The sequence below is a fragment of the Anomaloglossus baeobatrachus genome, chromosome 1 (genome assembly GCF_048569485.1).
Source record: "Anomaloglossus baeobatrachus isolate aAnoBae1 chromosome 1, aAnoBae1.hap1, whole genome shotgun sequence".
NCBI classification, from domain to species: Eukaryota; Metazoa; Chordata; class Amphibia; order Anura; family Aromobatidae; genus Anomaloglossus; species Anomaloglossus baeobatrachus.
The window spans coordinates 249,658,231-249,679,613 of NC_134353.1; the positions used below are offsets into that span (position 1 = coordinate 249,658,231).

At 48.5% G+C, this 21,383-nt stretch overlaps 1 protein-coding gene across 3 annotated transcripts in view; it reads left to right on the forward strand.

The window, feature by feature from the left end:
* The window catches only part of NUDT6 (nudix hydrolase 6), a 58,439-nt gene that overhangs the window by 13,224 nt on the left and 23,832 nt on the right, over window positions 1-21,383 (forward strand). For 2 of the 3 annotated variants that reach the window (XM_075348863.1, XM_075348883.1), the window contains exon 3: window positions 2,244-2,299. The exons of the other annotated variant lie outside the window; for it this stretch is intronic. In XM_075348863.1, the coding sequence (XP_075204978.1) occupies window positions 2,244-2,299 (56 nt within the window). The remainder of the gene's footprint in view (window positions 1-2,243; window positions 2,300-21,383) is intronic. 3 annotated transcript variants of the gene reach the window in all.

Below are 21,383 nucleotides of genomic sequence, written 5' to 3' on the forward strand. Positions count from 1 at the left end.
AATAAGGAAATTCATGACGTGCTTCAGTAGGAGGTCGAGTACATGGTGTTGACAGCCAATGTATTGTGGCTATCCCGTTCAAACGACCAGTATTTACTGCTGCCGTGTCGCCAGGGCTGTGGAGTCGGTAAGCCAAACCTTCGACTCCGACTCCTCAAATTCTCTTGCTCCGGCTCCGACTCCGACTCCGGCTCCGACTCCGACTCCTACATATATTGCTTATAGTTAGGTGAAAAATTTATTGTAGTACATGAATATGTGTATGTGAACATCAGACATTTAATAATTTTTATGATACAATAATCAAGATATTTGGATAGAACATAAAATATATTTATTGGAATACAACTTTAGAACACAAACTGTAATAAATTGTAAATATGTAATACACTATGTAATATACAGTAGATTACATATATATCTTGTGTGTGTATATACACTATACTATAGATATATATATATATATATATATATATATATATATATATATATTACATATTTACAATGTATTAGTTTTTTGTGTTCTAAAGTTGTATTCCAATAAATATATTTTATGTTCTATCCAATTATCTTGATTATTGTATCATAAAAACAATTAAATGTCTGATGTTCACATTGTACTACAATAAATTTTTCACTTAAATATAAGCATTATACTAAATATTATTTAGTAAAATATTCAGCACATTCTGCATTGCACTCCTGTCCCCAATTTATTATATATTTTAGGAGTCGGTGTCGGTGCATTTTATACCGACTCCGACTCCGACTCCACCAAAATGAGCTCCGACTCCACGACTCCGACTCCGACTCCACAGCCCTGCGTGTCGCAGATTATCATGCAAATATTTTCGGAGTTAGCTGATGTAGTTCCTTGTGAATAGCCGTGGCAGAACCATTCTCACATTTCAGAATACCGAGTTTGATTTCGGTTGTGGTATTTTTCAGCAGAACTACTTGATACTCTTCCCCTTGGATTCTTTTACCATCGAAGTGGAGACAATAGGGATCTTTGCTTTGAAGTTTTTCAAAAATTTTGGTTTTCATTTTCTGTCCTTCAGAGATTATTCGTCTCCAGACACCCGACTGACTTGGAACCGGTACATCATGACCTTGTTCAGCAAAGGTTGCAAGCACTTTATTTGCTTTATGTGTAGAAATGTTGTTTGTCAGTACCAGTAAACTCGCTGTTCTAGTGCTTGCTCTTTTGTATTTCGGTGTGCGTTCAGGAGAAGCAAGTTACCTGATGTTTACCTTGGTTACGAGCCTCTGCAGCTGTCAGATGCCGTCTCCCAGTCCATCACGTTCAGTTCCCCTCACTCTCGATCACATGACACCAATGCCCGCCCATAAACTTCAAGTGACAAGATCCTGCAAAATAACACTTGCGTTTGCATGCGTTTTTCTTTGTAAAAAACGTTCATGACGCATGTTAAAAAAAACGTTGTGTGAAAGCAGCCTTATTCTCATGGCCTGATCCAATCAGGTTTGTGTCACTTTTTGCGTTTGCAGCAAAATAACAGGTTTTGCCATTTCTTTGTTTAGGGGTTTTTTGCTGCTAAAAGTTTCATAGTGTTTATGGTTGAAGGTAGACATAAGTCCATAGACTTCAGCCTGTAAGCTAACATGCTGTACCAATGTGAAGTGTTAGGGATTTGTCCAGCAGAGGGCGACATCTGAAGAAGTTACTGGTAAACATGTTGCTACATGTTCAGTCCTGAATTGTTTTCTGTTCTGTAAACTGCAGTTGATATTTTGCTCTTAAGCTAAAGCTTGTAGGGGCTGCATCAGTGAATCTGTTTCCTGAAGGAGTTTTAATACTCCGAAACAACGCGTAGAACAAATCACACTTTTATCTTCAATTGATCGTCTTCTTATCCCACTTGGCATTTTGGGTTAACCCCTTTCCTTCTTCCTTCCACACAACAAAGTACAATGACAGATAACAGCTGTAGAACTTAAACAATTGAACCGTGGCAAACTTTGCACAAGTATTTTATTTTTTATTTTTTTTGCTGTTTTTTGGGGTTTTTTTTGAGGGGAAAAATGACTTTAATGTAACATGTGAATATGTGAATGAACCCTAATAGTACAGGCTTTTCTGGAGGTTTGACTCTCTAAATTGCTTGGTAATAAGTATAATGGGAACCTGTGAGGCTAGTTACATTCATATATACATATTAGATTATTGTTTCTTGCAGTACTGAGTAGACATGTCTTATGTAACCAGTCATCTTTTCCAGGAGCTGTTTTGGATGAAATCTCTGGGAAAGTACTTGTTGTTCAGGACAAAAATAAGGTATGGAAGTTCTTAATTAAAGACTGTGTGTGTTTCTATGAAAGAGGTTGTCTCATCCTGTCTTCAGGAACAATCCTTTATCTCGCCACTTAGGCTACTTTCACACTTGCATTGTTTTGCATCAGTCGCAATCCGTCGCCTTGAGGAAATACGGTATCCTGCAAAATATTTTGCAGGATTCCGTTTTTTCCCCATAGACTTGTATGGACGACTGATTGCGACTGATGGCCTTGCGTTGCATCGACTGACCGTCGGGCGGCAGGAGCGCAGCATGTAACATTTTTTGAGTGGCGAAATCCTTTTGTTTTTCACTGCGCATGCTCAGCTCGTGTTTAATCATTGAAATCAATGTCTCTCTCAGCGGCTGAACGATCAGCTGATCGGCCAGTGGCTGCTTTTGTGAACGATCAGCTGATCGGCCGGCTATTGCCGGGTGATCAGCTGATCATTCACAATAGCCGGCCGCCGGTAAAACAATTTAAAAAAAAAAAAAACTGATTTTTTTTTTTTTTTTTGCAACATCAGTCACATCAGTTTTACCACTATCTGCAACACATCCATTGCATCAGTCACACAACGGATTGCAACTGATTCAAACCGACGCAAGTGTGAAAGCAGCCTTACTGCTTGCTAGAGGGTGGTGCACTCCTGCCTGATTAACCGTTTGGACCATTGGCATAGGTGCACTGGTGGCTGATGTGCTGTTTCTGAAGATGCAAGCAGTGGCACCTTTGCCTCTGCAGCATCAAAGGAGAGGAGCTGAAGCTGGCCGGATCAGACTGGCTAACAAAGCACTAGTTAGCCTGAAAAGGTTGAAAAATTCAAAGGTGCCAAATGCTTTCACAAGGCACTGTATAAACTGGGTTGTCAATAACTTTTACAAGAGTATGGAAAACCCTGCCCAACACTAGGCAGGGAAGAGGAGAAGCCAAGCCAGGAGAAGAAGATAAATAGGAATAGGAGGAGCAAAAAAGCAAGAATGAGAAAAAGAAAGGGGGAAAAAAAAAAGTTGGGGGGGATGAGGGGGTGTTCGGTAGAGGTGTATGAGGGGGGAAGGAGTTTCGAATTACCCCAGAAGTCAACAAGCTGACCCCTCCCTCTGATTATCTCAGTGCGTCATACTCATCTATGTGCTGAAAGTCCAACCAGTAATACCATGTGGCCCAGAACTTTTTGTAGGTGTCATAGATCGAAGAAGTCAAATCCTCCATAAGCATAAGGTCATTGACTCTTGAGAGCGTTTGTGTGTTGACAACGACATCTCACTGTGTTGTAGCAGGTACAATGTCGACCCCATTTCCCCCATAAACCCTGTTATTGTGTGGATAATTTGACTTACCCTGGTCCAGAAGGGTTGTAACATGCTACAGTTCCAGAAAATATGTAGGAAAGTGCCCTCTGCCCCGCGGCACCACCAACACACAGGCTCCACTGAAGGAAAACATAGTGGGTAAACGAGAGGGGACTCTGTACCAGCGCGCGATCATTTTGTAATTTGCCTCTTGCAGTCTCGAGCTAAGACGTCTTATGAGCCAGATATCCTAGTTCATTGCTTCGAAGAGAAGTTTACACCGAAGTCACTTTCCCGTTACAGGATGAAAGATGGGGGTAGCTGGTCCGAGGGTAAGATTAGCAAGGCGTAGGACATAGAAAGTGTATGCTGCGTAGGTGGTAGACACATAGATTCAAAAAGGATCCTATCCAACAAGAACTGCATCCTAGGGGGGAGAGTGTTTAGAAAATGTTTCAGCTGAGAGCTTCTCCAGATCCCCAGTCAGATTGGATCTGAAGCAGTATTCAAATCGACGATTGAAGACCAGTCCATGTCTCCATCCCAGCCAGCCACTCTGTCAAAACCCAACCTGCTCCATGCCCTAAAAACGGGTTTAGAAGAGCCCTGGCTAACACCCAGGTGACTAATAATCGGTGTAAAGTTAGAAAGTGGGGGAATCTGCACCCCACACACTAAATGATCCAATGGGCCCAATCATAGGGTATGTTTTCAGAGCATTAGGGGCAGCGCAAGGGAGGGTGCACAATGAGGAATCTGAAAAGCTCTGTGTTATCTGGAACCAAGCTGCTTATGTTTTTTTTTTTTTTTTTTTTTTTCTACAACAGGAGGAACATATACATATCATATACATAAACATATACAAACAAGTAACAATTATAGAGGATACAATATTTAAAAGGAAAAATGGCAACCCTGCTCGTGAGAGCTTACAATCTACAATGAGATGGGGGGAGGGGCAAGGTACAAGTGTTTATTTAAAATGACAATCCAGCCAGCTCATGGGGGATAGATGATGGCTTCCTGGACCAGTTGGCCAGAGCCTTGAGATGCATTTGGGTGCCATGGAGTTTGACGTGGGGTTATGTTCTGAGAAGTTGTAGAGGGATTAGGTGAAATTAGTTTGGCTAGGGAGTGTGATAGGCCACCCTAAAAAGATGCGTTTTTAGGGAGCGTCTGAAGCTGAGTAAGTTGTGATTTGTCCTAACTTCTTGGGGTAGAGCGTTCCAGAGGTTTGGTGCAGCTCGGAAGAAGTCTTGGATTCGGGAGTGGGAGGTTCGAATTAGTGTGGATGTTAGTCGAAAGTCATTTGCAGAGCGTAGAGAACGGGTGGGATGATAGACAGAGAGGAGGGTGGAGATGTAGGAGGGTGCTGCACTGTGGAGAGCTCTGTGGGTGAGAACAAGCAGTTTGAATTGGATCCTGTGATATATGGGCAGCCAGTGCAATGACTGGCACAGAGCAGAGGCATCTGAGTAGCGGTTGGCCAGATAGGTGACCCTGGCTGCTGCATTAAGGATGGACTGTAGAGGGGAGAGTCTAGTTAGGGGGAGACCAATTAATAGAGAGTTACAGTAGTCAAGGTGAGAGTGGATCAGGGCCACGGTGAGGGTTTTTGTCGTTTCCATTGTGAGAAATTGTATGTGGGAGGTGAAGGAGAGATCCGTGTCAAGTATAACCCCCAGGCAGCGGGCCTGCGGCCTGGGACTTATCGTTGTGCCACACACAGAGAGGGAGATGTCAGGTTTAGGAAGGTTGGGAGATGGAGGGAAAAGCAGAAGTTCAGTTTTGGAAAGGTTAAGTTTCAGATAGAGAGCAGACATGATGTTGCAAACTGCAGTCAGGCAGTCACTTGTGTTCTGTAGTACAGCGGGGGTGAGCTCAGGGGATGAGGAGTATAGCTGTGTGTCATCAGCATAAAGATGGTACTGAAAGCCAAATCTGCTCATGGTCATTCCAATTGGGGCAGTGTAGAGGGAGAAAAGAAGAGGGCCAAGGACTGAACCTTGAGGGACCCCAACAGTGAGAGGGAGAGGAGAAGATGTGGAGCCAGCAAATGATACACTGAACGAGCGGCCAGAAAGATAGGAAGAGAACCAGGAAAGCACAGTGTCCTTTAGGCCAATAGAATGGAGCAAAGAGAGAAGGAGATGGTGGTCAACAGTGTCGAAGGCTGCAGAAAGGTCAAGAAGAATAAGCAGAGAGTGGTCACCGTTACGTTTTGCTGTCAATAGGTCATTGGTCACTTTGACAAGGGCAGTTTCTGTTGAGTGTAAAGGGCGGAAGCCAGACTGTAAAGGATCTAGAAGAGAGTGAGTGGAAAGGTAGCGGGTGAGACGAGAGTAGACCAGGCGCTCCAAGAGTTTAGAGATGAAGGAGAGATTGGAGACTGGTCTGTAGTTGCTTGTGCAGGACGGATCAAGGGAAGGTTTTTTTAATAATGGAGTTATAATAGAGTGTTTGAGGGAGGAAGGGAAGATTGAAGATTTTAGTTAGGTGAGTGGTGACAACCGGAGAGAGTGTCTGGAGTAGGCGTGAGGGGAAGGGATCAGTAGAGCAAGTGGTAGGACGAGAAGAAGAGAGGAGCCTGGAGACTTCCTCCTCTGTGACTGGGTCAAATGTGGAAAGTGAGCTGGATGGGATGTGGCGAGGGATGGGATTCACAAAGCTTGGTGACTGGGAGCTGATCTCTTGGCGGATGTTTTCTATTTTCTCCGTGAAATACGAGGCCAGGTCATCAGCATGAAGGTCTGTGATAGGGGTCTGTGCTTTGGGACTGAGGAGGGAGTGAAAGGTGTCAAAGAGCTTTTTTGGATTGTTGGCTAGTGAGGAGATAAGGGTGGTGAAGTAGGTCTGTTTGGCGAGGTGAAGGGAAGAGTTGTAGGTCCTTAACATGAGCTTGTAGTGGATGAAGTTTTCTGGTGTGCGGGATTTCCTCCATAGGCGCTCGGCACTCCTAGAGCATCGCTGGAGAAATCGAGTTTGTGATGTGAGCCAAGGTTGTTTTACTCGGTGTTTGGAGGTTCTGAGGGTGAGGGGTGCTACTTGGTCCAGGGTGCTTCTGAGTGTGTCATTGTAGTGCTTTACAGGATACCGTTCACCCGCACTTTGGCCAATGGGGACGAGTTCAGTGACCACACCCATTCTAGCTTTTTGTTCCCCAATCCAATGTGTATTAGAGTAAATTAGTCCTTTATGGAAGAAACCCTATCGAAGGCCTTTTCGGCATCAGTGGAGAGGAGCATTAACGGTGTGTGGGCAAGCTTGGCTCCATGGATTAAATTTATCGTCTTGGTGGTGTTACGATAATGGATCTGTTACCATTGCTATGGACACCCTTGACATTAAAAGATCCCAGCTGAAACGCCTTCTGCACCTGTTGCAACATGATATTCAGAGAGGGATGAGCTCCCGGTACCCACCACCAGACCCTGGGAGTTAAGGAGAAGACAAAAAAGATAAAAAAAAACAATTAGGGGGTAAGATGATAGAGGGAAAGGCAAAGACACAAACAAACAATGGAAGGGAAAGACTAGACAAGGTAGAAAAAGAGAAAAGTAGGTAGAACAAAAAATTGTAGGTCCGGAGCAAACAATATGTGCCCCGTTAGAAAGCAGTCAAGAGCAGGACAAACAAGCAGACCCGGATCAGACCAAGCTGAACCAGAAGAACCACCTGGAGGTTCCAGTGGGGGTCACTGGAGACTTTGATAACAATGGGGTGGAGTCCCGCAGGACCCAGGACTATAATAGAATCTATAACGTTTTAACCAATCTTCCTTCTCCCACATGGCCAGGAGACGGAGGCACTAACTTCACAGGTAGCTCAACCAACATTATCTAACAGACAATAACCAATATATGCTAGGGAACACTCTTCATGTCTACATACAGTTCGCAGACTGGAACTTTGACCCAGCTTTATGATGTAGTAGTCAATTTGGCAGACCCATCTCTGCCCCATTCAAATTGCTATAGCAGATGGGGGACTGAGTATCCAGTAACCTGTTCGTAAACGCGGCTGTATGGCAGAGACCAATGTCCCACCACAACCGAGCGGTCTATAAATGAGGCATAGCAGAAAAAGGCTCAGAGTTCTTGGTTTTCCCTCGGCAGTGCGTTTACGTAGGGCCAATAGTGATCTCCATCTGAGGCACTGCGAGAAGTGCTCGCCCAACATTCTTCTTGTTTGTTTGTGGACCCTGGAAAAGTCCCTCCACCGAGAGCCAGTCAGGCACTTGAAACGATGGAATGTCCAGGAATGTGAAAAGACACTGCAGAACCCTGTGAGACTTAAGTAAGAACAACTGACCGTTTTTCTGGACAACCAGATGGAAAGGATGACGCCATCGGTAGGAGGCCCTGGACTCCTTGACCTTGACTAGGAGGGGATGCAGCTGTCTCCGCATGTACAAAGTGCGGAAATAATTTTATCTCAGCCCCCTCAATGGACAACGCTCTGTGTGGCCATGCCTGATGTAGGATATCGTCCTTATCTGTAAAATAATGCAGCCTGTACAAGGACATCGCGTGGGGTGGCTGCGTCTGAGAAACCAACCCGAACAACTCTATGAACTCTGTCCACAGTGTAGCTGAAGTCAGAGGGTTTCTGTGTAATGGTGTTAAAAATGGGCCTCATAAATTGCAATAGGTCTTCCCCAGGGATTTGCTCAGTGATCCCTTTAAGAGAAATATTGTTTCTTCTCCCCCTGTTCTCCATGTCGTCCACCAATAATGACAGGGCCAGAGTGTGCGGCTGCGCTACAGATAACTTAGTTTCCTGGATAGTTACTCTCTCTGAGGCCTCCAACACACATCCGTTTAAAACACGCACGTGCCGCGAGACACGTATTTTCCCTGCGTGTTGCGTGAGGTAAGTACGTGTCTCGGGTACGTGTGGTCCACGTGTGTTCTCCGCGTGCTATCCGCAATAACACACGGAGAACCGTTAATTTGCATACTCACGTGGTCCGAGCTGCTGTCCAGGGTCCTGATCTTCGGCTCCAGCCCCGCCCACTCCCCGCTGACGCTGCTTCCGGCCGAGCGGTGGGGCGGAGATCAGCGCCCGGGACAGCACACCCACCTCCTTTACACGCTCATTATGAGCGGCGGCCGTCAGGAACGGGTTGCAGCAGTAGTATCTGCAGGGCTGGTGGAGGTGAGTATTTGGTTTTTTTTATTTTTAAATTACTGACACGTGTTCTCCGGCGCGTGTCACACGGAACCGCATCCACACTACATCCGTGTGGTACGGGTGCGGGCCGTGTGACACCCGTGATGCCGGAGAATACGTGGACATGTCGGCGTGAGGAAATCACGGACACACGTAAGTACGGAACGGACACACGTTCTGTTCCAAAATACCTACGCATGTCCAAACAATAATAACAACATAGGTCCACGTGTCTCCGTGCCGCCGGTACGTGAAAAAACTGCCAAACACGTACTGACGGCAAGGATGTGTGTTGGAGGCCTGAGATGGCTGACAGCGCCTCTTCATTTGCTGAAGCCCTCTCAGCCATAGAATCCAGGCCCCCTTTCTTAACAGCCAGGGCCCTTTCTTGAGAAGCTTCAAATCATTGGGCTAGCCTGTCCAGGTCATGCTTAGAGGGCAGGGCCTGAATCATCCTGATGCTCTGTAACTTTGACGGTTGTTCTGGTAACTAAGGGGTTACTGCAGATTGTGACAGGTCAGGCCAATCCTCCTTTATTGAATCTCCTTGTGGCTCAGGGCTCTGCTACTACAGAACACAGTAGAGGCCTCTCTGCTATGCCCGGAGACTGGCCCCCAGTCTCTGAAGATGGAGCAGCTGCACCCCTCTTGGTGTTCTCTGAGACTTCGGCACCATTTCTGCCGCTCCACGTGGCGCTGTCATGGATGCAGGGAGTGACTGAGAACCACTCGGGGAAGGGAAAATGTCGGGTGTGTGGCCCTCCCCGGGTGTCCCTGGGTGACGTGGTGACTCATCGCTTTGGTCTCCTCTCTCCGGCTTCCCATCTCGGCTCTGCGCAGCAGTGCCCGTCTGACCTTTTCCTTTGGTCGCCATTACTGATGGGCCTTGCTTGGAGGTGCCATTCCTTGCAAAGAGCCGCGCCAGCTCCGACCTGCCGCTCTCACCTCGCCCCACGGTTGCTGGGGTTAGTCTACCCTCCGTACGCTTCCTCCTAGACATCACCCCTGCAGGCAGGACTGGTTATTACATTATGAAATCACTGACCTCTTCAGGGATCAATGAATGCCTCCATTTCACCAGCTTTATTTAAGATCTGTACTGTTTCCTCCAGTGGTTTCCAGCCTACCGTATAGACGCCTATGGTCACGGTTTCTTGTTTATTTTCGCTATATATATGGCTTCTTTATTTATGTGATACCTATTGATATTCACAATTCTTTTACCTGTTTGCTCTTGGATTAATTTATTCATGATTTGGTAATTATACTCTTTATATGGTTATTATTGTGGCTCTTTCTGGTCTTTTATCTATTGGGTCCCTTGTTAATTGAGATACATCTGCTGAACAGTTGTTTAGTTATATATCTATTCTCCAGGTTGTGATTTGATATTGTCAGGCGGATTTCTCTCCCTCTGCGCCGTGAACGCATTTGCGTTCCATGTCTGGCGCTTCCTGGATGACGTTATCTCCCCACACGGTGTATGAGTGCTTTGGAACGCATTGCTTTCCATACACTATGCTCTGACAACTTCCGGTTTTGGTACTATTTGCGTCCCACTCGGATGATGCACATCCGATTCTCTCCTTGGAACGCATTTGCGTTCCACACATGCAATTTGTTTTAATATGCCATGATAACTTCCAGGTAGTTTATTATATCTGCTCTGCATTATTTATTATATAGTTTTCTCATATTTTATGAGATTCCTGGTATCAGACATACAATTTAGTATACACCTATTTATGTTTTGGACGCAAGAATTGCAGATAAATTTTGTACTTCCGGTTCATAGACATGGCCTGATCAGGATATGAGAGCAGACACTCACTATGGAATCTCAGGTAGCACCCTTTTGCACTACCTATCTGACATCCCAGGGAGGCTCCTGCATTGGCGGTCTACCCCCTGGTTGTCCACTGATGAATCCCTGGCATCTGTGGGAGGAAACACGTCAGGACTCTGTCTCTGGACATTTTTTCAGATAAGTTCTTCTGATTCTCCATCTGATTTGGATGGTGACCATATATTTGCTTACCGTATTTTTCGGACCATAAGACGTACTTTTTTTCCTCCAAATTTGGGAGGAAAGTGTGGGGTGCGTCTTATGGTCTGAAGCTGCGGGGTAGGGAGCTGTGGGGGAGTCAGCGCTATGCAGTGGGATCACAGGAGGCAGGGAGGGTCGCTGCTGCAGGATGCCGGCTGCTGGAGAAACCACGTGTGCCCGCTGCTTAAAGTCAGTGAATATTCATTAGCTGCTCCCCGCCCACCTCTCTCTGCAGTCAGCGGGGGTGAGGAGCAGCTAATGAAAACTTGTTTAATGTAAACAGCGGTCACACGTGGGAGCTCCAGACGCCGGCTTCCTGCAGCGGCTGGGGAGACTGTGTGTCCGCTGTTTAGGAGGCAGGAGCAGGGGGACGCTGCAGTCATGTATGGCCCGGGGGGAAGTGCAGATCACTGCAGTGTCCGGGCCAGAGCACGGCATACCTTCACAGCACAGCCGCAGTCTCTGTGCTGAGGGCTCACATTACTTTCACTTTGCTCCTGCTGCCTTTACACTAGAAACAGTCTCCCGTAGCTGACAAGGACCTACAGTGATGTAATGCAGAGGGGTGGCCAGAGCAGCACAGAACAGCACAGTGCCCGCCTCTTCATTACATCACTGCAGGTCCTTCTGATATGTGAGACTTTGTTTGTAATGCCATGACCAAACTGAAGCATGGTGAGCAGCACAACAGTAAAAGTAAGGCAATAAATAATATATACAGGCATTACTGTACACCTGGATGGGGTTGGATCATATACATATACACATATACATACATATGTATGTATGTATGTGTGTGTGTGTATATATATATATATATATATATATATATATATATATATATATATATATATATATATATATATATATTATATATCTCTCTTTATCTTTACACACACATACACGCGCACACACACACACTATATAACTATATACACACACACACACACACTATATAACTATATACACACACACACACACAATAACTATATACACACACACACACACACACAATCCAGATTGGAGGATCACACACATAATGATGGGGAACATACATATTCCACGATGGGGGCCATATATACAAGGTACCCAGAAAGGAGGATATGAGGACAGAATTTGGGGATATTATTACCTCAGTAACACTGTCAGCAGTAAAATAACAGTGTGTCATGACCACATTCTTTTACTTTAATTTTATTTTTTTCTATTTTTTCCTCCTCTAAAACAAGGGTGCGTCTTATAGTCCGGTGCGTCTTATAGTCCGAAAAATACGGTAATTGGTGTTGTATGTTGTTTTGTTTGTGCAGGGCTCATTAGGGCTACTAAGGGTTTCCCGTCGGTGAATGGGGGCGCCACAACCCTAGGGCGTAATACCCTCCATTGCTAGGTAGGGAAAGATTTACTAAGGCTCATCTAGGGCCAGTTAGACTTTTTCATTCTCCCACTTAGCAATTATTATACATTTCTGCACTGTATCCACTTTGTTTTGTGTGTTTTGGTCTCAGACCTTTTAATAATATCATTAAAAGTTAAATTTTACCTGGGTTTTTTTCTGTTTGGTATTTCGACTATTTTGCCCCTACTTTTTCGGTTGCGGCCTGAATTTGTATATTGTACAGGACTGGTTATTTGCAGGAATATTGCTTGGGTCCATGGAGCTCTTGAAACCTGCTTACTCACTTGGCCATTGCTAAGCCACGCCCCCTAAATTGCTGATCTTAAACTTAAACTCCCTCACCCTAGTGCCCTCTGAAAACTGCCTCCCTCTAGTGCCCTCTGAAAACTGCCTCCCTCTAGTGCCCTCTGAAAACTGCCTCCGTCTAGTGCAGGGATCCCCAGCCTGAGGTGTGACTTGTGGCTGTCTGCCAGCCTTGTGCATTGCATACCTCCCAACCGTCCCGGATACAGCGGGACAGTCCCTCTTCTGAGCCTTTGATCCCGGGTCCCGCCCGTGAGGCTGATTGTCCCGGCTCCACCCACCCACTGTAGCCCCGCCTCGCTGTTTCTCCCTTCTACTATTCATTACAGACTCAGAGCCGAGCGCGCACCTACTCCTGTGACTGCTGCTGAGGTATGAATCACCCCCTGCAGCAGAGCGACCCCCCCCTGCAGCAGAGCGACCCCCCCCTGCAGCAGAGCGACCCCCCCCTGCAGCAGAGCCCCCCCTCCTGCACCAGAGCCGACCCCCCCAGTCCCGAAGCCTGCGTTTGTCTGCAGCTGTTCTCTGACTCCCCGTGTGCGGCTTCTCACTGCTGCAGACACGCGGGGAGTCAGGAAGCTGAGGAGACCGTGCAATCAGCACTTATCTCCTGCAGATAGCAGTGACAATAACCTATGCAGAGTGGCATCTGCAGGCTTCTATTAGCTTACCGATCAGTGGTCTCCTGCCTGTGGAGCAGAGCTGCTGGGTCCTAGCTTCCCAACAGCTTCAGCTCTGCTTTATCCTGGCTCCTCTACCAGTTAAAGGGAACATGTCAGCAGAAATTTCACAATGAAAGTAATAGATTCCCCTCTGCAGCTCCTGGGCTGCTTCTAGAAAGGTTCCTGTTGTTATTGTGCCCCCTTTGAGACCTACAAAAATACTTTATGAAGTCTTACCTTTTTGTATGCAAATGTGTTTTTATGGTCACGGGGGCGGGCTGTCTGGCGTCCGTTATTCCCCCTCCTGCCGCTTTACGCAGTCCCCCATTGCTCATTTACATACACAAGGACGCCTTCCTCATGTAACTGTCCTCCCGAAGTTTTGCGCATGTGAACGCTTTTTCAGGTGATTGCGCAGGCACGAGATTATGGGCGGCGCTGTGATTGTCATCAGCAGCGTTAACCAAGTACCCGCCCATAATCTCGTGCCCGCACTTTTCCCTCTGACTCCACCGTTATGCGCAAGTGCTGGCCATATGAACCATGTTACCTATTACCGCTTGCACGAGATTATGGGTAGGTACTTGGATGACGCTGCTGATGACAATCACAGCGCCGCCCATAATCTCGCGCCTGCGGTAATAGGTAACGTGGTTCATATGGCCAGTGCTTGCGCATAACGGTGGAGGCAGAGTGAGAAGCGCGGGCACGAGATTATGGGCAGGTACTTGGATGACGCTGCTGATGACAATCACAGCGCCGCCCATAATCTCGCGCCCATGGTAATAGGTAACGTGGTTCATATGGCCAGTGCTTGCGCATAACGGTGGAGGCAGAGTGAGAAGCGCGGGCACGAGATTATGGGCGGGTACTTGGATGACGCTGCTGATGACAATCACAGCGCCGCCCATAATCTCGCGCCTGCGCAATCACCTCAAAAGCGTTCACACTTTGCACAGTGCTCACTCCCGCGAGAGTGGCACTGGGCATGCACAAAACTTCAGGAGGACAGTTACATGAGGAAGGCGTCCTCATGTATGGAAATGAGCAATGGGGGACGGCGTACAACGGCAGGAGGGGGAATAACGGACGCCAGGCAGCCCGCCCCCGTGACCATAAAAACAGATTTGCATACAAAAAGGTAAGACTTCATAAAGTATTATTTTAGGTCTCAAAGGGAGCACAATAGCAACAGGAACCTTTCCAGAATGCAGCCCAGGAGCTGCAGAGGGGAATCTTTTATTTTTTTTGCTAAATTTCTGGTGACAGTTTCCCTTTAAAGGGAACCTCTCAGGTGCAATCTGCACTCAGAGCCAGGAGCAGTTCTGGGTGTATATTGCTAATTCCTCCCTAACTGTCCCTGTATACACTAGCATAGATAAAGGCATCTATAGAAAAAGTATTTTTAAAGAGCTTATATCTTATGCTAATTAGCGCGGGGACTAGTCCCAAGGGCGTTACTTCACTTGGCTAGTCGGCTCATATAGCGTGTTAGTACTCACACAGGGGCGTAATAACATGCTAACATGCTATGCGAGCCGACTAGCCAAGTGAAGTAACGCCCTTGTGACTAGTCCCCGCGCTCATTAGCATAAGATATAAGATCTTTAAAAATATTTGTTCTTGATCTCTTTATCTATGCTAGTGTATACAGGGACGGTTAGGCAGGGATTAGCAATATGTGCCCAGAACTGCTCCTGGCTCTGAGTGCATATTGCACCTGACAGGTTCACTTTAAAGGGAACCTGTCACCAGATTTGGGGCCTATAAGCTGCGGCCACCACCAGCGGGATCTTATGTACACATTCTAACATGCTGCATACCTCCCAACCGTCCCGGATACAGCGGGACTTTCACGCTTTACGTTGTTTGTCCCGTTGCCACGGGCGGGACGGCCGGCTCCCGGGCTCCGCCCACCCACTCTCTCTCCGCCTCCCTGCTTTTCCCTCCTACCATCCTAGTAGACGTGGCATAGAGAGGAGCGCTGCCTGTGCTGCTGCTGGTACAGTAAACTAATCTCCCCAGCGCTGATTTCCCTCCCTCCCCCCTCACCCCCGGCCGGAGCCTGTCTGTGCGGTCGGCCGGCCGCCTGTCTGTGCGGTCGGCCCGCCACCTGTCTGTGCGGGCGCCCCCCGCCGCCTGTCTGTGCGGGCGCCCCCCGCCGCCTGTCTGTGCGGGCGCCCCCCGCCGCCTGTCTGTGCGGGCGCCCCCCTGCCGCCTGTCTGTGCGGGCGCCCCCCGCCGCCTGTCTGTGCGGGCGCCCCCCTGCCGCCTGTCTGTGCGGGCGCCCCCCTGCCGCCTGTCTGTGCGGGCGCCCCCCTGCCGCCTGTCTGTGCGGGCGCCCCCCTGCCGCCTGTCTGTGCGGGCGCCCCCCTGCCGCCTGTCTGTGCGGGCGCCCCCCTGCCGCCTGTCTGTGCGGGCGCCCCCCTGCCGCCTGTCTGTGCGGGCGCCCCCCTGCCGCCTGTCTGTGCGGGCGCCCCCCTGCCGCCTGTCTGTGCGGGCGCCCCCCTGCCGCCTGTCTGTGCGGGCGCCCCCCTGCCGCCTGTCTGTGCGGGCGCCCCCCTGCCGCCTGTCTGTGCGGGCGCCCCCCTGCCGCCTGTCTGTGCGGGCGCCCCCCTGCCGCCTGTCTGTGCGGGCGCCCCCCTGCCGCCTGTCTGTGCGGGCGCCCCCCTGCCGCCTGTCTGTGCGGGCGCCCCCCTGCCGCCTGTCTGTGCGGGCGCCCCCCTGCCGCCTGTCTGTGCGGGCGCCCCCCTGCCGCCTGTCTGTGCGGGCGCCCCCCTGCCGCCTGTCTGTGCGGGCGCCCCCCTGCCGCCTGTCTGTGCGGGCGCCCCCCTGCCGCCTGTCTGTGCGGGCGCCCCCCTGCCGCCTGTCTGTGCGGGCGCCCCCCTGCCGCCTGTCTGTGCGGGCGCCCCCCTGCCGCCTGTCTGTGCGGGCGCCCCCCTGCCGCCTGTCTGTGCGGGCGCCCCCCTGCCGCCTGTCTGTGCGGGCGCCCCCCTGCCGCCTGTCTGTGCGGGCGCCCCCCTGCCGCCTGTCTGTGCGGGCGGCCCTGCGCCTCTCTCTGCGGGCGGCCGGCCGCCTGTCTGTGCGGGCGGCCCGCCGCCTGTCTGTGCGGGCGGCCCGCCGCCTGTCTGTGAAGGCGGCCGGCCGCCTGTCTGTGAAGGCGACCGGCCGCCTCACTGTGGCTGCCTGCGTGTCCGTGCTGGAGGCCCGCCGGCTGCCTGCGTGTCCGTGCTGGAGGCCCGCCGGCTGCCTGCGTGTTTGTGCTGAATGGGTGTGGATGGGGAGTGGATATGGGCGTGACTGTGAAATGGGTGTGGTTAGGGGGCGTGGCCTAAAAATTTGCCGCGGCGCGCTACGCGCGCCGCAAACTTTGTCCCTCTTTTCCTTCTTTAAAAGTTGGGAGGTATGCATTGTGAGGTATCAACCGGCTGTATTACAAAGGGCCGGTATGTTTTGCAGAAGCGTGGGTGCTCTGCAATGTGAAGCTGGCTGGGACCTGTGGTTCCACAGGATTGCATTACATGCAGAGCCATGGAAGGGTGTGTGATGCTGATTACACACTCCTTACCACCTGTGGGGGTGGCTCCAGGGGTTAAAGCAATCCTGTCTCTGAACCTGGGAGAAGTGTGTCTAGGGCAGTCTAGAGAGAGGCTGGCTCTAGATGTCCAGTGTGTGGACTGGAAACAAGTTAGAGCAGAGCCAGGAGCTCTGGGTGTTTCAGCCTGCATGGAGGCTGATCACAAGGCTCTGATATAGAGTCTGAGGTGAGTGCGGCCAAGCCAGGGCTGTAGGGCCGAATCTCTCCTGGAGGAGAGACAGACAGGGGTCTGCAGAGGGCCCTGGGTGCTGGAAGGAACCTTTTCTAGAGTTGTACGCTGGCAGGAGCCAGAGAGTGGGGAAGTTGCTAAACTTCTATTATGGACTTATTGTTTATGTTTGAGGGCAGTTTATGCTGAGTGTTTTTAATAAACTGCCAGAATTTCTATGAAGAGACTGTGTACGTGTGTTGCTGAAGCTACCTCATACCGCTGCAAGCGAGTGAAACCCCCACGTTGCAGGGCGCAACGTTCACATAATTTACACCAAGTCTTGAGACCTGCTCTTCTTCATAGCTGTTTGCAACTTGGTGACATTTGTGAGTCCACACAGAAGAGCAGATCTGAATGGAAATAGGAATGCCTGGATAGTGGTATAGTGCTTCGGTGTGGCGATTTCTGTGAAATAGCTTTGTGAGCGAAACACACCACTTCTATGCCTCTTGAACTCCAACTTAATAAGATTTGTTTTACAAGCGCTCAGGAAATCATTGCAGCACACATGAAAGTTTCTGCTTTATTACATCATGTGAGCAGTTTATATAGTACCTCAAACAAAGAAATAACTCCTCTGAACTATACACCACTAAGAGCAGTAGGGGCGCGAACGGAAACGTGAAACTTCCCCGCCCATCAGTGTTAGCTGAACCCTATGACATCATTAGCTATAAGACAAGAAGGTTTCTTTCAGAACAAAATGGATACTATTGTCTCACAACTTTCACTGTCATTATACTGGTAATGGGAACTCTGAGTGCCATCAGTGTGAGGGGTGGGAGCTAAATTTGGCTCGCAATCCTCTCTGAGCTGAATGTGGCTCTCAACCATCAGAAAGGTTGGGGACCATTGATCTAGTGCCCTCTGAAAACTGCCTCCCTCTAGTGCCCTTTGAAAACTGCCTCCCTATAGTGCTATTTGAGAACTCGTGCTCTCTGATCTCACTTCTGCTGTAAACCCCTAAATAGTGTAACTCAGTCTATGCCTGGGTCGGCCATCTTTCACTGTCTGTGCAATGTGTTGGGGGACTTCTCTCAATTTGAAAATTATATATCCTGATTGACTGGGGACGCTTTTGAAGACTTTCCTGCGACACGTAAAGTAGTTGTGATATGTCTTATATTTTTATAATTAAAGAAGTGCGCCTGCAGTAATATTTTATCCCCCTAAGCCTCTCTAAATATGTATGCAATGTAGTTTAGATGCCTTAAAATGCTTACTGATCACCGTCTTCCTCTGTTTCCAGCATCATTCTACTCCTTTTCTGTGTCACATAAGCAGTCCTTATCTTTGTGGGCTCACCAAAAGAAACGTTTGTGCGGCATTGCTACTTCAACCAATGTAAGCCTAAGGTGTCTCAAACGAAACCCTATAGACTAACAATATGAAAGTGACATGTTCTCACATAAACAAACAAAACCCAGGTATAATCCGGCTAGTGTGATTTGCAGTTATGGGTTCCAGCAGAGGTTCGGAGCAGCGCTGGAAACTGGGGAAGACGGCACTTGGTAAAAGTGTTTTTAATGCACCAAAACTATATGACATAAGTATTTAGAAATGATTTGGGGATAACATTTTTGCTGGAAATGCTTGAGTTTTCTTTAAAGGTGTCTCTATGTGCTAGAAATAAAGTAGCCAGTTTTTAGATGGCTGACAGTATGGGCAATGGATTTTATCATAAGGAAGGTGCCTGAGATCGAAAATTGTCAGAAGAGCCGAGCTTTGTTACCAGGATTTCTAGGCCTCCCCCCACCTCCCCCGTTGGCAATGTCGGCCAATAAAACGGGCATGTTCCAGGATGGTTGTTCATCATTCAAGACAAGCCCAGAAACACTTCAGAACAGATGTTTTATAGCTGAAAACAATGAACTTATCCACACTTGTGTTCAGCAGATGTCTCTGAGAGGTTGGTTTTATGGAGCAGTCTATAATTTTGTGTTAAAGCGGTTATCCAGAATTGTGACAACATGGCTGCTTTTTTCCACAAACTGTCACGTTTGTTGATAGGTTATGTCGGTCATTAAAGGCCAGCTTCATTATCTTATGTACAAGTGTCACCCCTGCCCCACTCCCACCCCTCCCAAATAAAACAGTCTTACTTTTCTTAGGGTATGTGCACACGCCATCTTTTGGACACGTGCTTACCTGTTTTTCAAACAGAAAATGTTTCAAGAAACGCTGGCGGAATTTACATAAAGCATCATTTTCTTGTCTATTTGGTCATTTATTACACAGTCTATCAAACAGAGAGGTTTTTTTTCTGCTTGTACTGTATGAATTAGCAAGCGCCTGAAGAATGGTCAGGTCACCTTATTTTAACTACTTTGCGTCTTTGAAAATCTGAAGCCGTTAAAAGAAGCTCAGAAGATTGAGCATCTGAACAGAAAGTTGCTTGTACCTAGGAATGCATGTGTTTGTTCATTCTAACGTTTATTTAGCGCTTTTTTTTTTCCTACAGGAGAAACATTGAAACCTAGTGTGCACATCCCTTATGCTGTGCAACCCTTTTAAACGGGATTTCCAGTCCTAAAATTGTATCCACTGCTGTTCTTGATTTGGCAATTTATAAGATTTTTCAGTTCTCCCATTTTAACTGTGGACTCATGACCAATGCACCAGTGTTATTCTTGATTCACTGATGTCATGCCACTACAACAAAATATGGCACAACATGTGCCAATGTGCCATTCATGGGGGTTAAGCAGGGCTTCAGAGTGTTTAAATCTTCTCACCATCGGAGCAGATATGTGCTGATTGGTGGTGATGGGTATTGAGAGTAGACTTCCACCAATCTCATAATGATGACCTATCCAGAGGGTAGATCATCAGTATGCTTTGAGTGGACAACCCCTTTTTACAACTCTCATTTTGCAGTCCATAGTATTTGCCCCACAGGGGTCAGCTTACTTGCTCTGACAGAAAAATATGTCCCTTTTAAAACATTTTTAACATTTTTCTGCCATAAGAGGCAGATTTGATGCAGAAATGTCTGCAACCAAATACTCAACGTGCGCACATCGCCTAATCCAGTAATTTGGCATTGAGTTTAATTACTTCACCTGAGGTCACAGCCGGGCTTCTCATAGTAACCTAGCTGTGACCTCAGGTGGAGTCACCTAAGGTGAATTCAGTGTCCTTACCTCAGGTGAAGTCATTAAACTTAATGCCAAATTACCAGATTAAGCGATGTGCGCATCTTGAGTATTTGATTGCAGACATTTCTGCATCAAACCTGCATTTCTTGGCAGAAAAGCACAGGGAAACTGCAACAAAAACCGCATGTGGTTTCAATGCATTTTTCTGCCAGTAGATGCAGATTTGGTTTTCCAATTATCAGCATGATGCAAGGTAATATTGGGCTCTGAATCCGGTGCCCTTTGTTTTCACATGTTTTTTCCACTGACAGGTGTTAATTTGGCCTGTACCTTTGTCTACACAGGATTATTTGGATTACTCAGGAAACTGAGTTTCCCATTATAGCGCATCATATACTGGATGTTCTGTGATTTTTTTTTTTTTTTTTTTTTTTTTTTTAATCTCCTATATACTATTGCGTGTAGCAATTTTCCTGTGTATACCTGGTTGACAGACTCAGGTTATTCTGATATGTGCTATTTTGGTGTATTCCTGCCAGTGCAAACTCTTAGGCTACTTTCACACTTGTGTTCAGCGCAGTCCGTCACTATGGAGAATAGCGCAGTCCGTTAACACACTGCGCTATTCTCCATAGACTTGTATGGACGACGCACTGTAACGCAAGTGTCAGTGTTGCATCCGCTGGACGACGCAGCGTCGTTATTTTGACGCTGCGCCGGGCGGATGGAACGCTGCATGTAACTTTTTTTGAGCAGCGGAAACCTTTATTTTTCACTGCGCATGCGCTTTTTTTTTTTTTTTTTTTTAATCACAAACTTTATTTTATTTCTCGGTGGCCAAAGGTTCAGCTGAGCTCTCGGTGGCCAAACGTTCAGCTGAGCGCTCGGCCGCCGGCATGTCAGGGCACTCAGCTGAGCGCTCGGCCGCCGGCATGTCAGGGCACTCAGCTGAGCGCTCGGCCGCCGGCATGTCAGGGCACTCAGCTGAGCGCTCGGCCGCCGGCATGTCAGGGCACTGAGCTGAGCGCTCGGCCGCCGGCATGTCATGGCACTGAGCTGAGCGCCCGGCCGCCGGCATGTCAGGGCACTCAGCTAATCGCCCGGCCGCCGGCATGTCAGGGCACTCAGCTAATCGCCCGGCCGCCGGCATGTCAGGACACTCAGCTGATCGCCCGGCCGCCGGCATGTCAGGCTGAGCGCCCGGCCGCCGGCATGTCAGGGCGCTCGACTGAGCGCCCGGCTGCCGGCATGTCAGGGCGCTCGGCTGAGCGCCCGGCCGCCGGCATGTCATGGCGCTCGGCTGAACG